The 28,000-nt window shown below is 43.0% G+C and overlaps 2 protein-coding genes across 8 annotated transcripts in view; both read left to right on the top strand.

Moving 5' to 3' along the window:
* The window catches only part of LOC106575952 (lysine-specific demethylase 5A), a 49,759-nt gene extending 47,233 nt beyond the window's left edge, over nucleotides 1–2,526 (top strand). For all 7 annotated transcript variants that reach the window (XM_014152718.3, XM_014152722.3, XM_014152719.3 and 4 more), the window contains exon 29: nucleotides 1,002–2,526. In XM_014152718.3, the coding sequence (XP_014008193.1) occupies nucleotides 1,002–1,376 (375 nt within the window). In that variant the 3' untranslated portion in view covers nucleotides 1,377–2,526. The remainder of the gene's footprint in view (nucleotides 1–1,001) is intronic.
* A 948-nt stretch (nucleotides 2,527–3,474) lies between these two features.
* On the top strand, nucleotides 3,475–27,996 carry LOC106575953 (sodium- and chloride-dependent GABA transporter 2). The gene is made up of 15 exons (XM_014152724.3): nucleotides 3,475–3,632; nucleotides 4,285–4,485; nucleotides 8,364–8,498; nucleotides 8,765–8,905; nucleotides 9,071–9,158; nucleotides 9,378–9,510; nucleotides 11,063–11,197; nucleotides 14,837–14,940; nucleotides 15,077–15,201; nucleotides 15,317–15,429; nucleotides 15,664–15,801; nucleotides 17,045–17,147; nucleotides 18,922–19,022; nucleotides 19,228–19,398; nucleotides 27,168–27,996. Exons 1-15 carry the CDS (start codon nucleotides 3,626–3,628, stop codon nucleotides 27,333–27,335), a joined length of 1,863 nt encoding a protein of 620 aa, XP_014008199.1. The 5' UTR covers nucleotides 3,475–3,625; the 3' UTR covers nucleotides 27,336–27,996.
* Nucleotides 27,997–28,000: the final 4 nt, after the last annotated feature.

Consider the following 28,000-nt stretch of genomic DNA (forward strand, 5'->3'; position numbering starts at 1 on the left):
GTCAGTGAGAGCTTGAGATGGGTTCAGTGTGTGGCCTGAGAGGGTGTCCTTTTTTGACCCAAGTACAAGTAGAGATGCATAGGCAAAATTTCAAATTCAGTCAATGGAATTAGGACCTACATCTTAGTGTCCTTACTAAGGAGTAGGTCCTATTCTTAGACATTGTCATTTTTATTAATATAATGTTTTCAATTAGTTTGTATATAATTTCTTAAATTAAGATCAACATTTCATTCTACAATTCACCCATAATTTTGGGAAACACTGTTTTTACAAATAAATCACTGGACATTTATGCCAATAAGATGTTTCATTTTTAACTGTTCCACAGCAATTTCCTCTCTTAGTATGTCACAATCACCTTTACAAACAGTAGTGGGAGGTTTTAATACTTTCCTTTAGGAGGTTTAATGATATTAGCTCTTCAGAGCGAAAACTGAGTCTCACTTTGTATTTTTGTTTGCTGACTATGATGCAGCGCTAAGTATGCCGAGTTAATATTTGACACTGTGAAGCAAACATCTTTTTGAAGTGAGCATCATGGAACAATTGAATATCAACAGCTGATAACAGCACTGGAACACCTTAAAGAGAGTTACACATAACGTATTAACAGGACAAGCTAGGTGCTGTTGGAAGTGACTGTAAATTAGACACTAAGTCAATGAGTAGCCTAACCACCCTCCCAGCCCTACCCATCCATGTGCTCTCAGAACACATCAGAGGCATGGTGATATCCTCCAGCTTTACAGAACTTTAAGGGGGACTGGATTGGATTAGGCTTAAATGCACCATAGTAAAATGCAACAAATATCATGCTTATTATACGTACTTCATGTACATAATGCTATATTCCTTTAAAAAACAGAAACGCTCCACAAGTATAGTGCTTGTGAATCTGAAGGGCAATGGCCTTTTCTGAGCACTAGCTGATGATATTATATCCTGATTTAAGCAGAATGTGTGATCGCCTGTATGTTTGTCTCTCTTCCCTCTGTCAGGTGGACTGGGTTCAGTGCGACGGCGGCTGTGACGAGTGGTTCCACCAGGTGTGTGTGGGTGTGACCTGCGAGATGGCTGAGGAGGAGGACTACATCTGCATCGACTGCACCCACAAGTCGTCCATCTTGAGTGGGGCCGTAGTTGGAAGTTTGGGCAGAAGCATGGGCATAGGAGGAGGGGTGACAGCAGTGGTGAAGATGGAGCGTGTTTGTGAGGAGCCGGTGGTGCTGGAAGCGCCAGTCTGCAGTGGGCTAAGCCAGATCTTAATGCCCCCCTCCCACTCCATAATGATGCCCCCCACCCAGACCCAAATGATGCCTCCCTCTATCTCCCTCCCCCAACAGCAGCAGCCGAACCCTCGGGAGAGCAGCTAGCGCAGACCCAGTACAGAGACCACATTCACACAGTCGGCCACCACACACACACGCACACACACACCCGGTAAGCTCGCATCAGACCATTTTGAGTCTGGAAGACCCTGACATGTTCTGTTCCAGACCTGTTCTGACCAACATATTTCGCTAATCTTGACTTAGTGGTAGAGGAGCTTCAAATTAAGGGGTATCCTCAAGACTGGATGATGATACTCCCATGAGAATAATACTACAAAGAAATGAGACTTTAAGCTAAAGGCTTGTGGTCCTGTTTGAGGCGAGAGAGGTATTTTCTGCATCACAGACTGAAACTCCAGATTACCTTTTTTCCCGCTCTCCCTCTTCTCTTCTCTCATGGGAACCAATTGTTGATGAGGATTTGTTTAGCTCTAATTCAGAACTGTTAAAGAAGGCCTTATAATCCAGAGAACACTGTGTGCACAGAGTATCAGAGCGGTTTTTACTGCACGACTCGGAATGACCATGGGCTGTTTTGTCTGTTTCTTGAGTTTCAGTTTCAGGTCTGTAACGTTCTCTTGTCCCCTCTGATAATTATTTGGAGACAATCTGCCTCAGTCCTACTACAGTCAAACTTCAGTACAGTCATCATGAATCTGTAGAGGTGTAAATCTGTGTCCCAAATGACACCTTGTGCCCTATGTAGTGCACTACATGGGCTCTGGTGAAAAGTAGTGCACTATAAAGGGAATAGGGTGCCATTTGGGTTGCAGTGTTACACCTCCACATATTCATGATGACTGTACTGAGTTGGAAGGTAGCCTAGCTTTTTAGAGTGTTGGGCCAGTTAACGGAAGGTCTCTGGTTCGAAACCCCAAAGCTGACTAGGTGAAAAATGTATCGATGTGCCCTTGAGCAATGTACTTAACCCTAATTGATCCAGTAAGTCGATCTGGATAAGACCGTCTGCTAAATGACAAAAATGTATATGTAAAAATTTGGGATGCACATTCAGTATCCTCTCCTCTCTGCCTGGCCCCAAACAATAAGTAACAGTTCCATGTAGGACTAGGAACAATGGTTGTATGTAGTGATACGTATTTATAATGTGTATATAGGTTTTAAGCAATTAAGTGATTGGATGTTGCTGTTTTGTTTTCACACCTTTAATAAACAATTCCTAGTCAAATGAGTAAGGAGCAGCATTTTTTATTTTATTTTCAATACCATTATATACAATTTCCTGTTTGCGATGATTTGATATGTAATTTAATGTCAATACCAATGTCTTGTATCAGATGTCGAAACTACCCAACTACCTCTTTTAGATAGTTTGGGGTGGGTCATCAGAAGGCCTGACTGTCTTAGGAGCAGTGGGTTTTGTGGGATCAAAGGATTCAGGCCACAACTTCTGGTATTCAACCCATGACGAGAGATCCATAGTATCGAGCAGGATCTCCCTGGCCACATGTGGCTTGCCATTTTTTTTCACATGTTTTTGTCTCACTCCCAATCCCAGATCAACCTGTATGTCTTTGTCTGTAGGAGTTGTCAAAGGAGAAGGAAAGGTTAATTAAGCGTTTTAAAAAATCTAATATTGGCTATCAGTTGACTGTTATACACCAATATGAAATCAATTTTCTTGCAGCAATGCTATGAACTCATTACATTTTATTTGTCTGCTCTCTTTAATTAATTGTTTGGCTTGGTGATAAGTCTAATCATGCAAATATCTAATCACATGATTTAAATTCAAATTAGTGTTCTATTTGTACCTGTGCAGGGGAATGCAGTAAAGGTGTGTTAATTGCATGTAATGTGATTCTGAACATATCTGCTTCAGCTACTGTATGGAGGGGGAATCCACCAACCAGTGGAAGCAAAGACAAGTAAAATCCAGTCCTGACCTCCGCTGCTTTGACCCACTCACCACTTTAAGAGACAAGCGGCGATCACGAGACAGGACATAGGTGATCGCAGTTGGACACTGGATCATTAACCAAAACAAATTGTATAATTAATCTTTGATTCATTTGTTGGCATGTCAATATTCACTACATGGTCCTGTATGCCTTGTGAATGACTATTTTAAGCATTAGAATCAACTGACTCAATAAGTGGGAGTATCTAAGAGGGGAGGGGTCATATGGGCAGAGAGTAGATTGGAGGCTGAGCCTAAATTTAGGATTACAACCTCCCACCCCCTATTTGCTCCTCATGTTAAATACTAAAATGTGAATATCTACAGATCAATATTCACTGACTGAGCCAAACTTGAGACACCCCAAACAATGAATGGTACGTACTTGACTAATATTTGAATTCTAAGACATTGGTATAAAACATGGTACGTCATGTCTTTTCTACATTTTATTTTTATTTTGTATCAGGTTGTAAGATGACTTCACCTCTGGGCATATTTTAATGGGAGATCTAAGATTTAGTGTTGAATCAATGTAAAACATTTGTAAAGAGCTAATCAATTCTGTAAGCATGCGGTCTCGGCTTTTGCCGCTCCCACCCATTCATGATCAATGTCAGTACAGTATGTACACGACATGATGATCAATGCCACATGTTAATCATTTTAAGGTTGGTCTGAACTTGATTGTGTAAAGCTCTGCCTTTTTTTGAGTACATTAAGTTCTTCAGATGAGAGCCACGCACATTTTTTGAGGAGTCGTTAGACAAAAGATATGGCACAGTATCAATGTACTTGACATGTACTTACATGTTACCCTGAAATCTAGAACCTGTTTTGCTAACTTTCCACTCCTTGGTCAACATGGCATGACATGGAGTGGAATAATAACTCAAACGGACGGGTACCTAGGCTACTTACATGTTACTTTACATTTAAAATAAATACATGTGTATATGCATCACTACATGTAGCTACTTGTCTTGAAAACAGCCATACTCATTCTGTGTTTTTTATTGCTTGAAATAGTTAAAGCAGGCCTCTCAAATGGCAAGATCAGCAGCAGGTTGAAGGACCTGGTCCCTATCCCTCAGCCCCAGTCAGAGGAGAAGATGCAGGAGAGGGGCCAATGGAGCAACAAACTGGAGTTCATCCTGTCTGTGATGGGATCCATCATCGGCCTGGGGAACATGTGGCGCTTTCCTTACCTCTGCTACAAGAACGGAGGAGGTAAGTTCTAAAGGATGAGCCCAGACTAGGTCACAGACGTTAAATTTGGAGTCACAAAGACGAGCATGTATTATTGTTTGACAGGTCGTCATTTTAATTTGTTCTTAATTGAAAGTAATAGTTTGCAAATTATTTTCTTATTCATTTTAGGTCCTAGTGGAGCATAGAGCTTCAACCGTGTATCTCCAGCAACTGATTTGCAAATGGCTATTTTAATTTAATAACATTTGTTTGTTATTAATAACATACACTGAGGCCTAGCTATAAAAACATTGTTGGGTCTAATTGGGACTCAGGCCTATTTAGATCAGGCCATGGGTTTAGGGAAATGCTTATGTAGGTGCTACATCAGACGTTTCTCTCTGTGGGGTGTATGCGATCAGAGGTTAGGGGTCAGAGAATGTCACAGCTGTTTCCCCTCCGTCCTAAATAGCCTGTGGTCAAGCAGTTGCCCCTGCAGCGTTTGCCATGCTCCGGAAATCCATCCATCCAAGCACTCTAAACATCCTCAGATTGGCTGACGTCAAAAGTCGACAGTCTGCGTTGCGTCATTAACTCGACGTGAAAATAAAATGTGTTTACATTGAGATTATTCACAGACTGAAATGTAAGTCAATGAAACCCTCTGGATGAAACACCTTTATTATAGTGTCTACCTGAGGTAATTCTGACTTTCATAGGCGTGCGTACCTTATCACTGACTCTCATGGTCCTCGGTAGCTCAGTTGGTAGAGCATGGCACTTGTAACGCCAGGATAGAGGTTTCAATTCCCGGGATGAACTGAGCTAAAAAAAAAAAAAAAAAATGGATGCACTCCCTTTTGACTTCAGAACAGCCTCAATTTGTCGGGGCATGGACTCTACGAGGTGTCAAGCGTTTCCATGTTGATTCCAATGCTTTCCACAGTTCTGTCAAGTTGGCTGGTAGTGTATCTTTACTCCAACTCGCTCGTTCCATCTCAGCCTTTTATGCTCGCTTCGAGGCAAGCAACACTAAAGCATGCATGAGCATATGAGATGTTCCGGATGACTGTGTGATCACGCTCTCCGTAGCCGATGTGAGTAAGACCTTTAAACAGGTCAACATTCACAAGGCCGCGGAGCCAGACGGATTACCAGGACGTGTACCCAGAACATGCGCGGAACAACTGGCAAGTGTCTTCACTGACATTTTCAACCTCTCACTGACCTAGTATGTAATTCCTACATGTTTCAAGCAGACCACCATAGTCCCTGTGCCCAAGAAAGCGAAGGTAACCTGCCTAAATGACTACTGCCCTGTAGCACTCGCGTATAGCCATGAAAGGCTGCTCATGGCTCACATCAACACCATTATCCCGGAAACACTAGACCCACAACAATTTGCATACCGCACCTACATGCATACCGCACCAACATCGCAGTCTACACTGCCCTTTCCCACCTGGACAAAAGGAACACCTATGTGAAAATGCTGTTCATTGACTACAAGTCAGTGTTCAACACTATAGTGCCCACAAAGCTCATCAATAAGCTAAGGACCCTGGGACTAAACATCTCCCTCTGCAACTGGATCCTGGACTTCCTGACGGGCCGCCCCAGGTGGTAAGGGTAGGCATCAACACATCTGCCACACTGATCCTCAACACGGGGGCCCCTCTGGGATGCGTGCTTTGTTCCTTCCTGTACTCCCTGTTTACCAACGACTGCCTGGCCAAGCATGACTCCAACACCATCATTATGTTTGCTGACGACACAACAATGGTAGGCCTGATCACCGACAACGATGAGACAGCCTATAGGGAGGTGGTCAGAGAGCTGGCAGTGTGTTGCCATGACAACAACCTCTCCCTCAACTTGAGCAAGACAAAGGAGCTGATCGTAGACTACAGGAGAAGGCTGGCTGAACAGGCTTCCATTAACATCGACGGAGCGCGGGTTGACAGTTTCATAGTGAAGTGGGTTGACAGTTTCAAGTTCCTTGGTGTCCACATCACCAACAAACTACCATGGTCCAAACAAGACAGTTGTGAATAGGGCACAACAACGCCTTTTCCCCCTCAGGAGACATTTTTTTTATGGGTCCCCAGATCCTCAAAACGTTCTACAGCTGCACCATCGAGAGCATCCTGACCAGTTGCATCACCTCGGCATCTGACCATAAGGCACTACAGAGGGTAGTGCATACTGCCCAGTACATCACTGGGGCCAAGCTTCCTGCCATCCAGGACCTATATACTAGGTGGTGTCAGACGAAGGCGCCCCCCCCCCCCCCCCCCCCCCCCCACAACCTTTGTTTTTACTCTGCAGCTACTCGCTGTTTTATTATCTGTGCGTTGTCACTTTACTCCTACATACATGTACAAATTACCTCAAATAAATTATACCACCGCACATCGACTCTCTACCGGTACCACCTGTATATAGGGCTGCTGAGTGGCGCAACGGTCCAAGGCACTGTATCGCAATGCTAGAGGCGTCAGTACAGACCCTGGTTCGATCCCGGGCTGTATCACAACCCGCAGTGATCGGGAGTCCCTAGGGCGGTGCATAATTGTCCCAGCGTCATCCGGGTTAGGGGATTGTTTGGCCGGGGTAGGCCGTCATTGTAAATAAGAATTTGTTCTTAACGGACTTGCCTAGTTAAGTAAATAAAATATAGCCTTGTTATTTTGTTTTTCATTTTATTTTTGACTTTAGTTTTATTTAGTACATATTTCTTAACTATATTTTCTTAACTGCATTGTTGGTTAAGGGCTTATAAGTTAGCATTTCACGGTAAGGTCTACACCTGTTGTGTTCGGCGCATGTGACAAATAAGATTTGATTTGATCCCACAGATGCTCAATTGGATTGAGATCTGGTGACTGTGCACGCCGCTGCAGTAAGCTGAATTGACTGTCATGTCCGTGGAAACATTCCTGGACAATCCTAGTCTTGTGGCATGGGGCATTATCCTGCTGAAAATGTATTTGCAGATGGATACACTGCTGCCATGAAGGGATGCACCTGATTGGCAATAATGTTCAAATATCATGTGGCATTTAAACGTTGCGCCACTTTTATCAAGGGGTCCAATGTGTGCCCTGAAAACACATCCTACACCATCACCACCAGCCTGAAATGTTGAAATGCGGCATGATGGATGCATGTACTCGTGGTTTTCTCCATACCCTAGTCCTCCCATCAGCCTGAAATGGCAGGAACTGGGATTCATCAGACCAGGTAATGTATTTACAAACATCCAGTGTTTTCATTCCTTAGCCCACTGCAACCGCAGTTTCTTGTTTTTTGCTGAAGGAAGTGGGACTCTGTAAAGTTGTCAGCTGCCATACCCCATTTGTGTCAAGGAATGACAAGTTGTGCATTCCTTTATGGGTCTTTGGGCTCCAATGTTGTACATGACTGTCAGATTACTAATTGTAGCATGTCTGTTATGCACAATTTGTGTCAGCTTCCTTTGTCGTCTTTCCTCAATGTCCCGTTTTCGACCATCGGCTTGCTGTTGGCTGGATGTCCTTTGGTTGGTGGACCATTCTTGATACACACAGGAAACTGTTGAGCGTAAAAAACCCAGCAGCATTGCAGTTCTTGGCACACTCAAACCGGTGCTCCTGGCACTTACTACCATACCCCGTTCAAAGGCACTTGAATATTTTGTCTTGCCCATTCACCCTCTGAATGGGGCACACACAATTCATGTCTCGATTGTCTCGAGGCTTAAAAATCCTTCTTTAATCTGTCTCCTCCCCTTCATCTACACTGCTTTTGAAATGGATTTAACAGGTGACATCAATAAGGGATAATAGCTTTTACCTGGATTCACCTGGTCAGTCTGTCATGGAAAGAGCATGTTTTGTCCACTGTGTATATTTTTTGGATGACTTCCCATCCCCCAGGTGCATTTCTCATCCCCTACTTGATCTTCCTGTTCACCTGTGGCATACCTGTGTTCTTCCTGGAGACTGCTCTGGGCCAGTACACCAGCGAGGGAGGCATCACCTGCTGGAGGAAGATCAGTCCACTGTTTGAGGGTAACCTGCTCTTTCCTATGGGACTATATCTTCCTTTAAGGCGTTATACTGTAAATAAAGATATGCTATACAATAACGGTTTGTCTGAGCTTTTTACACTTTTCATGTGTCACTGTTATATACATTATGCAATAAACAATGTGTACTTATATTGTAATTACATAGTTACTACCATGTGTTTTTCCTGGTTTGAGTGACACTACAAAGTGGGTCTTTTTATTTACTTTCTATCCATTCCTCCCTGTCTGTCCCTGTCTTTGCTCCAGGTCTTGGCTATGGCACCCAGATCATTGTGGCTCTGCTGAACTCCTACTACATCGTGGTTCTAGCTTGGGGAATCTTCTACCTGTCTTTCTCCTTCTCCTGGGAACTCCCTTGGTCCTCCTGCAACAACACCTGGAATACAGGTGAGACAACAATAATAATGGAAATGTCAACTTTGTTATAAGTGGCTTTGCTGTATGGAGCGATATTACAAATAAAACATGATAGAATTCCATATTACTGCTTTTAACACTTGTCAGTGATTTTTATGGTGGTAATGATGCAACATGTAAACATTTTTATCTAAGAAAATTGCGTGGAGTTTCAGAGGAAGAACTATTCTGTCAACTACACCTTGCCCGAAAACTCCACATCCCCTGTCATTGAATTCTGGGAGTAAGTATTCTTAGCACCTCTCTTTGTTATTCAACACATCTCAATTTAAAAAAAAAAATTCTCCGGGGCTAGGCTTAATCTGTGTCCTGGAAACCGGATCCTCAAGTCTAAGATTTTATGATCTTTTAACCTTATTTGAAGAATATCTAAACTAGAATTGTTATTGCACTTCATCCATTGTGATTTTGTTCTGACCCACTGTGTTATGTGTTTATTCAGGAGAAGAGCCTTGAGGCTGTCGTCCGGCATCGACCACATGGGCTCTCTGAACTGGGACCTGGCCTTCTGTCTGGCCATCGCCTGGGTCATGTGTTACTTCTGCATCTGGAAAGGGGTCAAATCCACTGGGAAGGTGGGCTTGTTTCTTTCAATTCTTCCTGTCTTTATTGACTTGAACCAGGGTCATGTTCATTAGGCATTAACCCCTTACACTTGTGGGAATTGACCTTAAGGAATCAATTGAACTGTTTATTACAGAATAAATATTGAAGGTATATGCATAAGTGGTAGCAATCAAAAGGGAACAGTTTGGAGATGATGGGGAAATTATTAGACTAAAGGTGATGACAAAACAGTTAATCTGAATCAAGATTGAATCCAAACATTACACTGTTGATTTTTTGGTGCATTTACTGTGGTGCAAATGTACGTTACGTCACATTTGTTGATAACGAAATTTGAAAATACTCTGGATACATTGAGTAAAATGATACGAATATTCATTGAACATTTGGGGTAGGTGCATCCCCCCCCAAAAAATGTGAGTGAAAGGTCTAACTGGAGTTTCTAAGTGGCCACACAGCTCTCCAAAGTGTGCACAGTTCCTACGTCATTTCAATGCACTTTTATGACTCAAAGATCCATTTTCCACTAAGGTGCCTTTTTTGTGCTCTCCTTGCTGTGCCGTTGAGGAACTAGATCAAGCAGACTTGTAGTTTTCTTTGGAACTCCCATGTGGCTTAGTTGGTAGAGCATAGCACTTGAGGTTGGTGGCATATCCCTGCATCCTGCACTTTACACAATTACTGTTGGTTGTGCATTCCATAAATGGTCCATTATAAATCGCATTCTGGTCAGGTGGGCATGATTTTAAAGAGCGTTCTATTGCCAACATGGTTAGCTAAGTTACAGATCAGGGTCATGTTCTAACAGTGTTAGGCTTTCACAAGGCAATTCAAAGAAGCAGATTGTAATTTTGGTGTGCATAGAATAGGGTGACAAGTGTATTCAAATGCGTGTTCACAATACCACAAACAGGTATTCTGTTCAGAACAACCAAATGGTATGACGCCATATCATCTTGTAATTGTACATCAAGCATAGTGATCATAAATGTTGACAGTGTATATTACATGGGTTTTATGATATGGAAATGTGAAGTGCACTTTTGGACTAATGGGTGTTTGGCTTGCTTGTAGGACATCAAAGCTGTATTTATTATAATCCTTAACGTCTCATCTTTCGAAATACGTCGCCTTATTTATTTACAGCATTTCCCTTATTCAGACAACAAAAATGTTGCAAAAGTTGCCCAACTAGCAGGAGGGATGGGGGCAACTTCTTGTCACGTGCGGTGTTCAAGTTCTGAACCGCTGTCAGTCAAAACGGATACTGGGCTGTAAAGTGGAAACCTTGAACTCTGAGGTCATGTATAGCATGTTACCGTACAGCCACTGCGTTCCAATTTAGGCGCTTATCAGTGTCCAAATCTTCTATTTTGATCCTGTATACGGGTACGAGTGTAAAGAGCTACACAGAAGAAGCAGAGTGAAACGGGGAGAGACTATTTGTTCTTGTTCATTTCTTTCTTCCATTGAATTAAAAAAAAGTGTTTTCCCTCAATGAACATGACCCTGATGCGTTAGATCACTGACCTTTTCAATATGATTCCATCCAATCTACAGGTGGTGTACTTCACAGCTACCTTCCCCTACCTGATGCTAATAGTTCTGCTGATTCGTGGAGTCACTTTACCTGGAGCGGACCTGGGGATCAAGTTCTACCTTTACCCTGACCTGTCAAGACTAGCAGATCCTCAGGTAGGTACCACAACAATAATAACCCCTGGCCCATGCTGTTACATAGTAGAAACCCTTTTGACTGAACCACACACTCACACACTTGCATCAGGTAGCTTATTGTTGTGGGAGCAATGGTATGAAATTACATTTTATACTCAGAATAGCAAACAGTCTACTTTCAGTATTTTACAATGAGGTGACTATCAGAACATAATGAGGTATGTTCAGGACTGGTATGATTTCAAAGAAATTGTCCATAATAGTTATCTCAATATTACCCAATGTCTTTCCAGACTAGGGAATTTGAAGTTTGGAAGAAGGTCCTTGGGTGAAGGTCCTCCAGGTGTGAGTGTAGATATCCCAGGGTTATCTGGAATGCTATTTTCTGCTCGGTCCATCTGTGCTCCATTAAAGAGTCTGTAGGAGGCTGTGAGTGGTGGGGTTGCACGGAGGGGCAGGGACACTGCACTGAAGGGGAACACTGACCTCCAGGACCCTCCAGCTGCTAGACTCCCCCCTCAGGGTCTCAGGGCTCAGCCCTCAACTGGCTTAGCCTGGTCTGGACCGAAGCCCGGTCTTTTCATGTTCACCATCATCAAAGTGCTGTTCTCCACATGGTGGACTGGGGAATTCGAGAATTGGGACTCAGCCGCAGCATGGCTCATGCCATAGATTTAGAGTTTGGCAAACTCAGTACCAAAACCTATTGTGTTTGTCTGCAGGGGGTTTGAGCCTGTGGGAATCATGGCATTGACACCACAGATTTCTCCTGCCCTTTCTCGAAGCCCACCCATCTACACCCTAGCAGGGCAAATATTTTGATTGCGTCATCATCCCAGGGCCTTTTGCTGCCCCATTCCCACCTTTCAGATCTTCAGTCTCTGGTTGTGGATTGAGAGGTGGGGATTGTTAATCAATGTTTAGACCACAAGACGTTTAACTGACTAGTTGACAATTCACCTCTGCAGTGTCAGTGGTTCTTAATGATTAGGTAAACTCATTAGGGACAAAGAGGAAGAGAAAGGTAAAACAAGCATGCAATGTGGTGTTCCACATGAGGTTGCTCTTTCTCTCACATTCTCAAAACACACATAACTAAATGTGTTTTTTATTTTTACGTGGTAATGCTTGTTTTACCTTTCTCTTCCTCTTTGTCCCCTATATATATATATGGATATATATATATATATATATATATATATATATATATATAGATAGATAGATAGATAGATAGATAGATAGATAGATAGATAGATATAGGGGACAAAGAGGAAGAGAAAGGTAAAACAAGCATTACCACGTAAAAATAAAAAATGGATATATATATATAGATATAGATAGATAGATAGATAGATAGATATGGATATATATATATAGATAGATATGGATATATATATATAGATAGATATGGATATATAGATAGATAGATAGATATGGATATATAGATAGATAGATAGATAGATATAGATATAGATATAGATAGATAGATAGATAGATAGATATATAGATAGATATATATAGATAGATAGATATAGATAGATAGATAGATCTATAGATAGATAGATAGATCTATAGATAGATAGATAGATCTAATGATAGGTTTATTTGAACAGTGAGAGACAGAATAACAACAAAAAAATCCAGAAAAACGCATGTCAAAAATGTTATAAAACGATTTGCATTTTAATGAGGGAAATAAGTATTTGACCCCTCTGCAAAACCTGACTTAGTACTTGGTAGCAAAACCCTTGTTGGCAATCACAGAGGTCAGACGTTTCTTGTAGTTGGACACCAGGTTTGCACACATCTCCGGAGGGATTTTGTCCCACTCCTCTTTGCAGATCTTCTCCAAGTCATTAAGGTTTCGAGGCTGACGTTTGGCAACTCGAACCTTCAGCTCCCTCCACAGATTTTCTATGAGATTAAGGTCTGGAGACTGACTAGGCCACTCCAGGACCTTAATGTGCTGCTTCTTGAGCCACTCCTTTGTTGTGTGTTTTGGGTCATTGTCATGCTGGAATACCCATCCACGACTCATTTTCAATGCCCTGGCTGAGGGAAGGAGGTTCTCACCCAAGATTTGACGATACATGGCCCCGTCCATCGTCCCTTTGATGCGGTGAAGTTGTCCTGTCACCTTAGCAGAAAAACATCCCCAAAGCATAATGTTTCCACCTCCATGTTTGACGGTGGAGATGGTGTTCTTGGGGTCATAAGCAGCATTCCTCCTCCTCCAAACACGGCGAGTTGAGTTGATGTCAAAGAGCTCCATTTTGGTCTCATCTGACCACAACACTCACCAGTTGTCCTCTGAGTCATTCAGATGTTCATTGGCAAACTTCAGACGGGCATGTATATGTATTCTTGAGCAGGGGGACCTTGCGGGCGCTGCAGGATTTCAGTCCTTCACGGCGTAGTGTGTTACCAATTGTTTTCTTGGTGACTATGGTCCCAGCTGCCTTGAGATCATTGACAAGATCCTCCCGTGTTGTTCTGGGCTGATTCCTCACCGTTCTCATGGTCATTGCATCTCCACGAGGTGAGATCTTGCATGGAGCCCCAGGCCGAGGGATATTGACAGTTCTTTTGTGTTTCTTCCATTTGCGAATAATCGCACCAACTGTTGTCACCTTCTCACCAAGCTGCTTGGCGATGGTCTTGTAGCCCATTCCAGCCTTGTGTAGGTCTACAATCTTGTCCCTGACATCCTTGGAGAGCTCTTTGGTCTTGGCCATGGTGGAGAGTTTGGAATCTGATTGATTGATTGCTTCTGTGGACAGGTGTCTTTTATACAGGTAACAAGCTGAGATTAGGAGCACTCCCTTTAAGAGTGTGCTCCTAATCTCAGCTCGTTACCTGTATAAAAGACACCTGGGAGCCAGAAATCTTTCTGATTGAGAGGGGGTCAAATACTTATTTCCCTCATTAAAATGCAAATCAATTTATAACATTTCTGACGTGTTTTTCTGGATATTTTTGTTGTTGTTCTGTCTCTCACTGTTCAAATAAACCTACCATTAAAATTATAGACTGATCATTTTTTGTCAGTGGGCAAACGTACAAAATCAGCAGGGGATCAAATACTTTTTTCCCCCACTGTATAGATATATATAAAATGGTGGCCCTCAGTCAGGAAACCTGCCAAAACAAAAACGGGTCACTCCATTACTTTTTACAAGGAGGCTTGTATTTGCACAGTTTTATTCAAATCAAATGTTATTGGTCACATACACATGGTTAGCAGATGTTAATGCTAGTGTAGCGAAGTGCTTGTGCTTCTAGTTCCAACAGTGCAGTAATATCTAACAAATAATCTAACAATTCCCAACAACTACCTAATACACACAAATCTAACAATTTCCCAAGAACTACCTAATACACACACATCTAAATGGATGAGTGAGAATAAGTACATATAAATATATGGATGAGCGATAGTGGAGCTGCATAGGCAAGGTACTGTATTTTATACCATCTACTGCATATGATATGAGTAATGTAACATTGCAAACATTATTAAAGTGGCATCATTATTCATGAGCTTGGTTATGATCCAATACCATCCCTAGATGACACACCTTTGCCTTTATTAGTCAATTTTCTCCTACAGTAGTTGCTTGACTGGCCTCTGTGCCCTCACCTCTCTCTGTATGACAGGTATGGATGGATGCAGGCACCCAGATCTTCTTCTCCTATGCCATCTGTCTAGGCTCCCTCATAGCATTGGGGAGTTACAACAAGTACAACAACAACTGCTACAAGTACGCTAAAGATGCATTAAACACTCTTACCAAACACACACACTATGGTAATTATTGGTTCTGTTTTTATTATTCCCTTATAAGAGGAAAACAAACTCCCCTTAAATCTTCATGTCTTTGGTATCTTGTTTTGCAGAGACTGCCTGGCCCTGTGCTTCCTGAACAGTGGGACAAGCTTTGTGGCAGGCTTTGCCATCTTCTCCATCCTGGGTTTCATGGCTTATGAACAGGATGTCCCCATCTCAGCGGTAGCAGAGTCTGGTAAGTGTCTTTTAATGTGACCTAGTTGTTATTTAAGATCATTTCAATAATTTGTTCAAATGCAGGTATAATGTTATTTTGTATTATATATGATTCCCTGTTCTCTCTTCATTAGGTCCTGGTCTGGCCTTCATTGCATATCCTCGTGCTGTGGCCATGATGCCGTTTTCTTCACTATGGGCCGTCTTCTTCTTTATCATGATCATCCTGCTAGGGTTGGACAGTCAAGTAAGGCCTCCGAAGTAATTTACAATGTTTATGAACGTACTGTCAAGAAAATTGGCCCGGTTAAGGATAAAACGGACCACTTCTGTACAACGAGAACTGAGAGGAGATCCAAGAGCATCATTATCTATGTAACCAAACATACCTAGCCTAACATGATATCAGAGATGCTTACTATTTGTTACCAAACATGCCTAGAACTGAGATGTGTTAAAATACCTCTCCCTTTCTCTCCAGTTTGTGTGTGTAGAGAGCTTGACAACAGCCATGGTGGACATGTATCCCGAGGTGTTTCGTCGTAAGAACCGCAGGGAGCTCTTTCTGGCTTTTGTGGCCTTCATCTCCTTCCTCATGGGCCTGGTCATGCTGATGGAGGTAGGCATCACATCTGGAATTAACCCTCATGGGTTAGTTAGGGGGAGACATGTGCCTGGGGACTGGGTTGGGGATAAACCCTCAAGGCCTATTTCATTGTGTTCTTTAGCTGTAATATGCAGACAGACAGACATAAAGTCTAACTTACCAGGTGGCTGGTCAAGATTGCGTTCAAAGCAAACAAAACAAATATATACTCTGATTTGTTTTATCACCTAGGACTTTTTCATTTTGAGGACAGAAACCCTTGAGTGATTAACAGCCTCATCACTGTGGTTCAGGACAGTTGTACAATACATGACCAGGGGCCTCCTGAGTGTCGCAGCGGTCTAAGGCACTGCATCGCAGTGTTGAGACGTCACTACTACCTGGGGGTTCGATCCCAGGCTGTGTCACAGCTGGCTGTGACCGGGAGTCCCATAGGGCGGCGCACAATTGGCTCAGCGTTGTCCGAGTTAGGGGAGGGTTTTCCTTCGCTCATCGCGCTCTAGTGACTCCTTGTGGCGTGCCGGGCGCCTGCAAGTTGACTTCGGTTGTCAGTTGAGCGTTTCCTCCGACATGTTGATGCGGCTGGCTTCCAGGTTAAGTAAGCAGGTGTTATGAAGCAGCGCGGTTAGAGCGTTGGGCCAGTAACCGAAAGGTTGCTGGATCGAATCCCCGAGCTGACAAGGTAAAAATCTGTTGTTTTGCCCCTGAACAAGGCAGTTAACTCACTGTTCCCCGGTAGGCTGTAATTGTAAATAAGAATTTGTTCTTAACTGACTTGCCTAGTTAAATAAAGGTTAAACAAAAAATTTCAAGCGAGGCTTAGCAGGTCATGTTTCAGAGGACGCATGACTCGGCCTCTCCAGAGCCCGTTGGGGAGTTGCAGCGATGAGACAAGATCGTAACTACCAATTGGATATCGTGAAAAAGGGGGTTAAAAATTAGTTTAAAAAAAGTATGTGGACACCTGCTCGTCGAACATCTCATTCCAAAATCATGGCATTAATACGGAGTTGGTCCCCATTTGATGCTATAACAGAAGGCTTTCCAATAGATGTTGGAACATTGCTGCGGGGACTTGCTTCCATTAAGCCACGAGCATTAGTGAAGTCGGGCACTGATATTGGGCGATTAGGCCTGTCTCGCCATCAGCGTTCCAATTCATTCTGATGGGGTTTAGGTCAGGGGTCTGTGCAGGCCAGACAAGTTCTTCCACACCGATCTCGAGTGTTTTTGAGTTGTTTTCTTGTCTCTTCAGGGTGGGTTATATGTATTCCAGCTGATGGACTACTATGCTGCTAGTGGCATGTGTCTTCTCTTCATGGCCATCTTTGAGACAGTCTCCATCGCATGGGTCTATGGTAAGTTAGAATACAATTCTACAACAACAACAAAATATCTGATGGAACCGTTCAAAAGATAGTTACACCATATCAATCCCACAAAGACACAACTGTCACTGGTTTATTCCAGAATACAGTGCATTCGGGAAAGTATTCAGACCCCTTCACTTTTTCCACATTTTGTTACGTTACAGCCTTATTCGAAAATTGATTAAATGTTTTTTTTTTTTCATGAATCTACTCACAAAACCCCATAATGACAAAACAGGATTTGAGACATTTTTTCTCATTTATAAAAAAAAAACAATAAATATCTTATTTACAAAAGTGTTCAGACCCTTTGCTATGAGAGCTCAGGTGCACCCTGTTTCCATTGGACATGATTTGGAAAGGCACACACCTGTCTATATAAGGTACAACAGTTGACTGTGCATGTCAGAGCAAAAACCAAGCCATGAGGTCAATGCAATTGTCCGTAGAGTTCTGAGACAAGATTGCGTCAAGGCACAGATCTGGGGAAGGGTACTAAAACATTTCTGCAGCATTGAAGGTCCCCAACAACAGTGGCATCCATCATTCCTAACTGGAGGAAGTTTGTAACTACCAAGACTCTTCCTAGAGCTGGCTGCCCGGCCAAACTGAGCAATTGGGGGAGAAGGGCCTTGGTAAGGGAGGTGACCAAGAACCCAATGGTCACTGACAGAGCTCCAGAGTTCCTCTGTGGAGATGGGAGAACCTTCCAGAAGGACAACCATCTCTGCAGCACTCCACTAATCAGGCCTTTATGGTAGAGTGGCCCGACGGAAGCCACTCCTCTGTAAAAGGCACATGACAACCTGCTTGGAGTTTGCCAAAAGGCACCTAAATGACTTTCGGACCATGAGAAACAAGATTCGTCAATCTGACAAAACTAAGATTGAACTCTTTGGCCTGAATGCCAAGCGTAGCATCTGGAAGAAACCTGGCACCATCCCTACGGTGAACTATGGTGGTGGCAGCATCATGCTGTCAGGATGTTTTTCAGTGGCAGGGACTGGAAGAGACTAGTCAGGATCCAAGCAAAGATGAACGGCTCAAAGTACAGACAGTTTTCATTACTAATCTTTCTCCAGATTGCTCAGGATCTCAGACTGGGGGAAGGTTCACTTTCCAACAGGACAACGACCCTAAGCACACAGCTAAGACAACGCAGGAGTGGCTTCGGGACAAGTCTCTAAATGTCCTTGAGTGGCACAGTCAGAGCCAGGACTTGAACCAGATCGAACATCTTTGGAGAGACCTGAAAATAAGTGTGCAGTGACGCTCCCCATCCAACCTGACAGAGCTTGAGAGGATCTGCAGGGAGGAATGGGAGAAACTCCCCAAATACAGGTATGCGAAGCTGGTCGCATCATACCCAGAAGACTCAAGGCTGTAATCGCTGCCGAAGGTGCTTCAACAAAGTACTGAGTAAAGGGTCTGAATTCTTATGGAAATGTGATATGTGCTTTTTTTTATTTAAAAAAAATAAAAAATAATTGAACTTAGCCAACATTTCAAAAAACCTGTTTTTGCTTTGTCATTCTATGGATTGATTAGAGAGAAAAAAAGGATTTAATCAATTTTAGAATAAGGCTGTAATGTAACAAAATGTGAGTCAAGGGGTCTGAATACTTTCCGAATGCACTGTATATTCCTCACCTTTGATAGTACTGTTCAGAGACTGCTTCATTGTCTCAGTTGTTGACATTTGTGTCCACAGCTCTTATGACCAAACCCAGCATGGTTAGCCTGTCTCTGTATGTTGTTCCAGGTGTCGACCGCTTCTATGATAACATCGAAGACATGATTGGCTACCGTCCAGGACCTTACATTAAATACTGCTGGCTGTATGTCACCCCAGCCACATGTGTTGTGAGTAACCTACAAACCCATGTAAACTCTCATATACAGTATAAAATGTCATTAGTTATGGTTAGGGAAAGGATTTTTTTCCTGACCAGGAAAAACTCTGGGCCCTAGACAGATCCCATGATATGGAAAAACACCAGTTAGTTGTAAATGTTGACGGCCCCAGTCAAGGCCCACTTCTAAATCAAATACTTGTTTTTTTCTCTAGGCCACCTTTGCGTTCTCCCTCATCAAGTACACCCCTCTGAAGTACAACAATGAGTATGTGTACCCCTGGTGGGGCTATGTGATAGGCTGGCTCCTGGCTCTTGCCTCCATGGTCTGCATCCCTTTCTGGATTATCTACAAACTCTCCACCACAGAAGGAACGTTCAGAGAGGTGAATTTAGATTCCTTTGCTTACCTGCACATTTCCTCTTGACACAACATACACTACATGGTCAAAAGTATGTGGACACCTGCTCGTCGAACATCTCATTCCAAAATCATGAACATTAATATGGAGTTGGTTCCCCCTTTGTTGCTATAACAGCCTCCACTCTTCTGGGAAGGCTTTCTACTAGATGTTGAAACATTGCTGCGGGGACTTGCTTGCATTTAGTCACGAGCATTAGTGAGGTCGGGCACTGATTTTGGGCGATTAGGCCTGGCTCGCAGTTGGCATTCCGAATTCATCCCAAAGGTGTCCGATGTGGTTGAGGTCAGGGCTCTGTGCAGGCCTGTCAAGTTCTTCTACCGATCTCAACAAAGGGTTTTTTTATTTGGCATTTTTTATGATTATACAGATAATACAGAACAGTTAGAGTGCAGAACTCACATGGGTCCCCTACCAAATCAAATCAAACCCACCCCAAACCCCCCCGTGTTCTAACAGAGCCCCACCCCAAAACCAGACTTAAAGCAGGCTTGATATACAATGAGTAATCTAATCAAATAGGTAAAAAAAAAATACTAAGATATTATTTAACAAAGTTAGAGTAAAAATAATCATACAAATTCTAATTTGGGTTGGTTTAAGGAGTTGTGAAATTAACTGGGTTCATGTCTTCTACAAAGGATAGGAAAGATTGCCAGATATTATAAAGTATAATTGCAGATCCCCTAACGGAGTAGTGTATTTTCTCTAGCTTGAGATGTTGCATAACTTCCTTTATCCAATAATTAAAAGTAGGAGGAAACCGATCCTTCCACTTAAATAGTATGAGACGTCTAGCTAGAAGAGTAGTACATGCCAGCATGTTGCCCATAGAACTGTTGAGGGGCCTCCTGTGGTGCCACTCTGAATAATGCAATAAAGGCAGAAGGTTATATAGGTGTCTCCAGTATCTTAGAAAATGTCTCAAATTGATATCCAGAAATCTGTCAATTTCGGGCATGTCCAAAACATGTGTAATAAAGTAGCAGGAGCCTGCTTACATCGGTCACAAGTGGAATCTATTTCTGGTCTAATCTCGGATAGTATTGCCTTTGACCAATGCACCCGATTTAACTATTTTAAATTGAATTACAGCATGTCTTCGACATATAGATATGTATTCTCTGGAGCAGATATTCCCAAACTGGGGTACGTGCAATGCCGTCAGGGGTACACCAAATAAAAATATGATTCACATTTAAAAATATATATATAATAATTTTTCCCTGAATTCTCTCCATGTTCATCATTTTTGTGTAGAGATTAATTTATTAGATTTTCAGCTTGTCGAGTTGAAATAAGATCACTCTGCCTGAGGTGTCAAATGTTGTTTTAGTAGATCTGCGGAGGAATAGTGTGAATATTCCATATCCAAATCCAACATTTTATTTTGTAAGATCCCCTAGGTGTTGAATATTGCACTTTAATCTAATAGCAGTAGAGAGTTAAGCCGCCAAGGGCGACAATTAGGCTGTGTATTTGGTATAAGTAGTTTCATAGTAAGAGGAGAACGATCCGAATGACTATAGCTTGGTTATCACACTCCGTGATAAGTAGGATAAATCTCTTTTCTAGGGAAAAGTAGTCTATACGTGATAATCTTATGAACTGGTGAGAAAGAAGAATAATCCCTAGCTGTGGGATTGTGTCAACGTCACGCATCAGATATGCCATATGTCTTAAGAAATAGCTGAATTGTGTATACTGTCTTTTTTGATGAAAATTATACCTTAGGAGAGCTACAATCCAGATTGGGCGTAAGTACACAATTCATATCACCGCTTATTATTAGTTTCCACTTCACAATAACAGCACTTACAGTTGACCGGGCAGCTCGAACTGACTTGTTGGAAAGGTGGCATCCTATGATGGTGCCACGTTGAAAGTCACTGAGCTCTTAAGTAATGCCATTCTACTGGCAATGTTTGTCTATGGAGATTGCATGGCTGTGTGCTCGAATTTCTACACCTGTCAGCAACGGGTGTGGCTGAAATAGCCGAATCCATTAATTTGAAGTGGTGTCCACATACTTTTGCGCGTGTGTGTGTTTTCTACATTGTAGAATAATAGTGAAGACTTCAGAACTATGAAATAACACAAATGGAATCATGTAGCTTCCCTGTGGCTCAGTTGGTAGAGCATGGTGTTTGCAACGCCCGGGTTGTGGGTTCGATTCCCACAGGGGGCCAGTACGGATGGGAATTATTTTTAATGAAATGTATGCATTCACTACTGTAAGTCGCTCTGGATAAAATGTAAATGTAGTAACCAAAAAAGTGTTAAACAAATAAAAATATATTTTATATTTGAGATTCTTCAAAGTAGCCACCCTTTGCCTTGATGACAGCTTTGCACACTCTTGGCATTCTCTCAACCAGCTTCATGAGGTAATCACCTGGAATGCATTTCAATTAACAGGTGTGCCTTCTTAAAAGTTAATTTTGAGCCAATCAGTTGTGTTGTGACAAGGTAGGAGTGCTATACAGGAGATTGCCCTATTTGGTAAAAGACAAAGTCCATATTATTGCAAGAACAGCTCAAATAAGCAAAGAGAAACGACAGTCCATCATTACTTTAAGACATGAAGGTCAGTTAGTCCGGATAATTTAAAGAACTTTGAAAGTTTCAGTCGCAAAAACCATCAAGCACTATATCCTCTCTGCTGCAGAGGATACGTTCATTAGAGTTAACTGCACCTCAGATTGCAGCCCAAATAAAATGCTTCACAGAGTTCAAGTAACAGACACATCTCAACATCAACTGTTCAGAGGAGACTGCGTGAATCAGGCTTTTGTGGTCGAATTGCTGCAAAGAAACCACTACCAAAGGACACCAATAATAAGAAGAGACTTGCTTGGGCCAAGAAACACGAGCATTAGACTGGTGGAACATTGGACATTAGACTGGTGGAAATCTGTCCTTTGTTCTGGAGTCCAAATTTGAGATTTTTGGTTCCAACCGCTATGTCTTTGTGAGACGCAGAGTAGGTAAACGGATGATCTCCGCATGTGTGGTTCCTACCGTGAAGCATGGAGATGGTGTGGGGGTGCTTTGCTGGTGAAACTGTCAGTGATTTTATTTAGAATTCAAGGCACACTTAACCAGCATGGCTACCACAGCATTCTGCAAAAATACATCATCCCATCTGGTTTGCACTTCATTTGTTTTTCAACCTGACAATGACCCAACACACCTCCAGGCTGTGTAAGGGCTATTTGACCAAGCGGGAGAGTGATGGAGTGCTGCCTCAGATGACCTAGACTCCACAATCACCCGACCTCAACATAATTGAGATGGTTTGGGATGAGTTGGACCGCAGAGGGAAGGAAAAGCAGCCAACAAGTGCTCAGCATATGTGGGAACTCCTGTAGACTGTTGGAAAAGCATTCCTCATGAAGCTGGTTGAGAGAATTCCAAGAGTGTGCAAAGCTGTCAACAAGGCAAAGGGTGGCTACTTTGACGAATATAAAATATATTTGGATTTGTTTAACACTTTATTTGGTTACTACATGATTCCATGTGTTATTTCATAGTTTTGATGACTTCACTATTATTCTACAATGTAGAAAATAGTAGAAATAAAGCGAAACCCTTGAATGAGTAGGTGTGTCCTAACCTTTCTGGTACTGTGTGTGTGTGGTGTAGGTTTTGTGATTAATGGAGGGGAAGGACATGTAACAGAATATAATATCAGAGAAACATTGTATACCAAAAGCATTTTTTTCTGTCAACTGAATCTGAAATCATTGTTGTTATTAATGTTTGGTTGGATGCGTTATTGTATGTGCCTAAATTCTGCTGTTTGTAAATTAGACATTAATATAATACACATTATTAATATTAGTTGTCTTTCCATTATTTGTTTCGACATCTCACTGGGATTCACCAGAATCTCCTAAATAGCTCAATGGACCATTCATACACTTCTGTCAAAGACAGAAGAGCCACTCGCCTGACTTGATCTGTTATCCTGTTTAACTATTCACAGGTGTGGCGTTAAGGTTACATCGCTAAGCACTGAATTATCAGCTCGCGTCTTTGGTGTTGGGTGACTACCAAAAGGAAAGCTTTCCGATTTAGGGTTAGACTTTGCTTCACTGATTTTCTTCCTACGTCTCCAGTTGTAGCTAGCGTCACAAAGCTAGCTGCGGAGGCTTAGTTGCAAGGCTTAGCTAAACTGGCTAGCTCGCCGCAAGGCTTTTCTACTAGGAAGGGTAGAATTACTAGTTTGCTCTCTCGCCGGAGTTGACTAGAAATTGCTTATTTGTCAAGAGCCATGCTTTTGTTTGTCGTAAGACCAACATAGCGCTAACTAGCTAGGTAACTAGCCCACGTAGCGAATGCTAGCTATGTTCACGTTGCTTCTTTGAGTTTATTTACAAAAAGGTCTGTGTCTTCAACACGTTCTGTACGGGCGTTGAATGTTATGTTCCTACTACTGGTTTATCAGGCCAATTTGAGTTGGAGATGCACAATCTCATCGATTGGCAAGCCTAACCCAGACCCGTGGGATGAGATCTGTGTTGTCACAGACCTCAACCTCCGAGCCTTCAGGGGTGCCATTCAAGGCTTCAGCTGTGAAATGAGCCTTGCCGTGGTAGATGAGAGATTTGTGGCTCAACCTGTCCAGCCTGTTATACAAGGAGAAAGCTGGTTTCCTTTACGCTCCTGAAGGAACTGTTTGCCGGCTGTCACGTCCATGCGGCAGAACTTTGAAAGGAGGAAGGCAAAGCCTTCAACTTCTCTGCCCGTAGACCCGGGAATCGTGGCTACCGGCAATGCCTCTCTGTTCCACAGGGGGCGCTCTGTCACTTTCAAGACGTGCCTCCGAGTGCTGGGGTTGATAGCGTCCACCATCTCAGTAGTACCTCTTGGCCTACTTAGCATGAGAGACTTCCAGCGCTGGGTGTTTGCCCAACGTCTGTGTACGATTGAATAGACTTCCATACATCTCTCGGCTCTCCATCACTGGAAGAGCCCCTCGATCCTCATTCCTGGCACTCCCCTAACTGTAATGGCAACGAGGGAAGTGGTGACATCACTCACGGGCTGGGGCACAGTTCACGGGGGAAATGTAATAAACATAGTAAGGACCCCACTTCACAAATTGCTCACAGAAATTACCTTTATCTGCTGGTGGTGTTTCTTTCACTGAAACACTTTCTACCCTCCCTTTTGGAATTGTCACGTTTTGATCAGAAGGGACAATACGACTGTAGTCGGGTAGCACTCACCCTATGTGCTTACACAGATTATTCATCTGGATTATTCTGTGGAGCAGAGCACACCTACTGTCCTGACGCACAACTCATGTCCCGGGTGTACTGAACATATGAGTGGACTTATCGTCCAGAGGGAATCCCCATCTAAGGGACTGGAGACTCTTTCCCCAGGTGGTGAGACAGATCTGGGTGAAATATGGTCAAGCGTCTGTAGAGCTCTTTGTTGCAAGAACACACGCACACTTTTCTTCCCCTCAGCTTCATACTCCCCACTCTGGCCAGAGTGAGGGAAGGCGGCTTATCCCTCATCTTGGTAGCCCCGCCATGGCTAGGCAATACAACGAGCCTTGTCAACTCCCGTTACGCAGGGATCTGCTGACCCAAGCGAAAATAAGATTTTCCACCCTCACCCGGATCCATGGCCCTCTGAAGTTAAATCTGGATGTGACAGGCTTGCCTCTTGTCATTGATGATTCCACATGCTCACTGTATGGAAATAAGTGGTGGATTTTTGAGAAGTGGTGTGACCAAAAACAGATTGGTTCCAATGCTCTGTATCCTAGGTGTTATGCTTCTTGCAGGATCTTTTGGACTGAGGGAAGGCTTTCTCAACTCTTAAGGTCTTTCTAGCTGCTATCTAGGCCTGTCAAATAGGCTTCCACAAAAACACAGTGGGAAAACATCCCGTCATGATGTTTCTTTTAAGGGGGCCTGTCGCTTACGTACAGTTCCCAAGCCTTTATCCCTGTCATGTAATGTGTCTATTGTGCTTGAGACTGTTTCACAGCAGCCTTTTGAGCCATTGGAAAGCATGGAGATTAAATAGCGCTAGCTATTTAAATAGTCTGGGTGGCCATTTGATTCAGCAGTCTTATAGCTTGGGGGTAGAAGCTGTTAAGTAGCCTTTTGGACCTAGACTTGGCGCTCCGGTACCGTTTGCCGTGCGATAGCAAAGAGAACAGTCTATGACTTGGGTGACTGGAGTCTTTGACACATTTTTGGGCCTTCCTCTGACACCGCCTGTTATATAGGTCCTGGATGGCAGGAAGCTTGGCCCCAGGGATGTATTGGGCTGTACGCACTACCCTCTGTAGCGCTTTATGGTCAGATACCGAGCAGTTTCCATACCAGGTGGTGATGCAAATGGTCAGGATGCTCTCGATAGTGCAGCTGTAGAACTTTTTGAGGATCTGGGGAACCATGCCAAATCGTTTGTCTTCCAAGGGGGAAAAGGTGTTATCGTGCCCTCTTCATGACTGTCTTGGTGTGTTTGGACCATGATAGTTTGTTGGGGATGTGGACACCAAGGAACTTGAAACTCTCGACCCGCTCCACTTCAACCCCGTCGATGTAAATGGGGGCCTGTTCGGCCCTCCTTTTCCTGTAGTCCACAATCATCTCCTTTGTCTTGCTCACATTGAGGGAGAGGTTGTTGGCCTGGCACCAGACTGATTAGGTCTCTGACCTCCCTATAGGCTGTCTCATTGTTTTCAGTGATCAGGCCTACCACCGTTGAGTCATCAGCAAACGTAATGATGGTGTTGGAGACGTGCTTGGCCACGCAGTCATGGGTGAACAGGGAGTACAGGAGGGGACTAAGCACCCACCCCTGAGGGGAACCGGTTTGAGGATCAGCGTTGCAGATGTGTTGATGCCTACTCTTACCACCTGGGGCGGCCCGTCAGGAAGTCCAAGATCCAGTTGTAGAGGCGGGTGTTTAGTCCCAGGGTCCTTAGCTTAGTAATGAGCTTTGTGAGCACTATGGTGTTGATTGCTGAGCTGTGTTGGACTATAATAGCAAAGGGTTACAGCCTCTGGAGGGCCTAAGAGCTCACTCCACCAGAGGTATGGCCACCTCTTGGGAACTGTTCAAGGGCATCTCCTTGCAGGAGATTTGTGATGTGGCTTTTTGGGCATCCCCTCATACTTTTGAGGTTCTTCCGACAAGATGTCACTGCGCCTTCATTGGTGCATACTGTCCTCGGTGACGGGCCTCTGAGGGTTGATATTGAGACTGCATGGCTTCAGAGAGCATGTGCGATACGGGAGTTGGCCATATCCCACAGTGAGACGTCGAAAACAAATAATTGAAAGATAACTTAAGTTTACTTGTGTAACCCCAGTTCTCTAATATTATGAGAGTGACATCTCACCACATTCCCCTAGTTGCAAGCGTGTGAGGAAGTTTGTTTCGTTCAAGAGTGATCAGAGGGCAGGCGAGTGACTCTAGTATGAGGGGAGGAGGAGTGCCCTCATTCACCACGCGACCTGTCTGTGTCCAACACTTGTGTATAATTGGTCCTTCGAGCTACTTATTCTGGTGAACCCCACAGTTAGATGTCTCACCCATATTATCAGAGAACCAGGGTTAAGCAAGTAACCTTAAGTTTCTCAGTCCAGTGTTTTTATGGCCATTGTTTCATTCCTCTTTGATACACAACATTACTAACGTTATTATCTCAATCTACTCAGTCCATTATTCTTTATAAATATTTCAAATCTTCTCTGCAGCGCATTCACATCCTCCTCCAGCCCTCTAACGACCTACCCAAAACCAAGAGGGAACAGGAGAGAATGCTGGCCACCTTTGACCCCAAGGGCGAGGGAGGCATGGAGCCAGTAGGGGTAGCAGTCAAAGATGGCTACCTCCCAGTGGGGGTGAAGGACTCAAACTGCTAATAAGACCCCAGTGACACCATTGGAGTGACTAATTCAGCTTAGTCATTTTGAGAAATTAACTGAAATTCCAATTCAAGATAAAGTGTATCAGGCAGCCCGATAAGCAATGAGAGAAAGGAACAATTTTGCTCTTTTACACAACCAATGTGCTTTCAGGTATAAAACAAGTCAACTGTTCAATTACAAAAGCTTCTTTCTCATTGTTCAATGGACACTGATCTCCACATGTATTTTATTGTTGGTCTATTGCCAAGTGATAGATTGTTGTTAGGCCTACTATATTGTATTCCATGTATTAAAGGAATCATCTCACAGGGCACAATGCCAATTCAACGTCTTCCACGTTGGTTAAACGTAATTTCATTGAAATTACATGGAAACAACATTGATTCAACCACTGTGTGCCCAGTGGGAAGGGTAAAGGAAGCTGTACATTACAAATGAGATGAATAACTGTTGTTGTTAGAATGTGGATCATTGCTAAACAAGGATGTATTGTGTCATCTTGGTCAATTTAACAAGAGCTAACAACGGTTGGGCTAATAGAAAACGTGTACAATATTTTAATGATTGATTTCCTGTGTAACATGACTACAAAAGCCTGTACAAAATAAATATGAATATGTATGTTTTGAAATAAACAAAATGTGTAGTATCAGTATATT

This window comes from Salmo salar, chromosome 17, assembly GCF_965601325.2.
Source record: "Salmo salar chromosome 17, fSalSal1, whole genome shotgun sequence".
Lineage (NCBI taxonomy): Eukaryota > Metazoa > Chordata > Actinopteri > Salmoniformes > Salmonidae > Salmo > Salmo salar.

Bases quoted from the DNA above. Each gene is read 5' to 3' on its own strand.
- LOC106575953 (XM_014152724.3), top strand. The intron at 4,486-8,363 runs GTAAGTTCTAAA...CCCATCCCCCAG, and splicing joins CTGCTACAAGAACGGAGGAG to GTGCATTTCTCATCCCCTAC. The intron at 15,430-15,663 runs GTAAGGCCTCCG...CTTTCTCTCCAG, and splicing joins TGCTAGGGTTGGACAGTCAA to TTTGTGTGTGTAGAGAGCTT.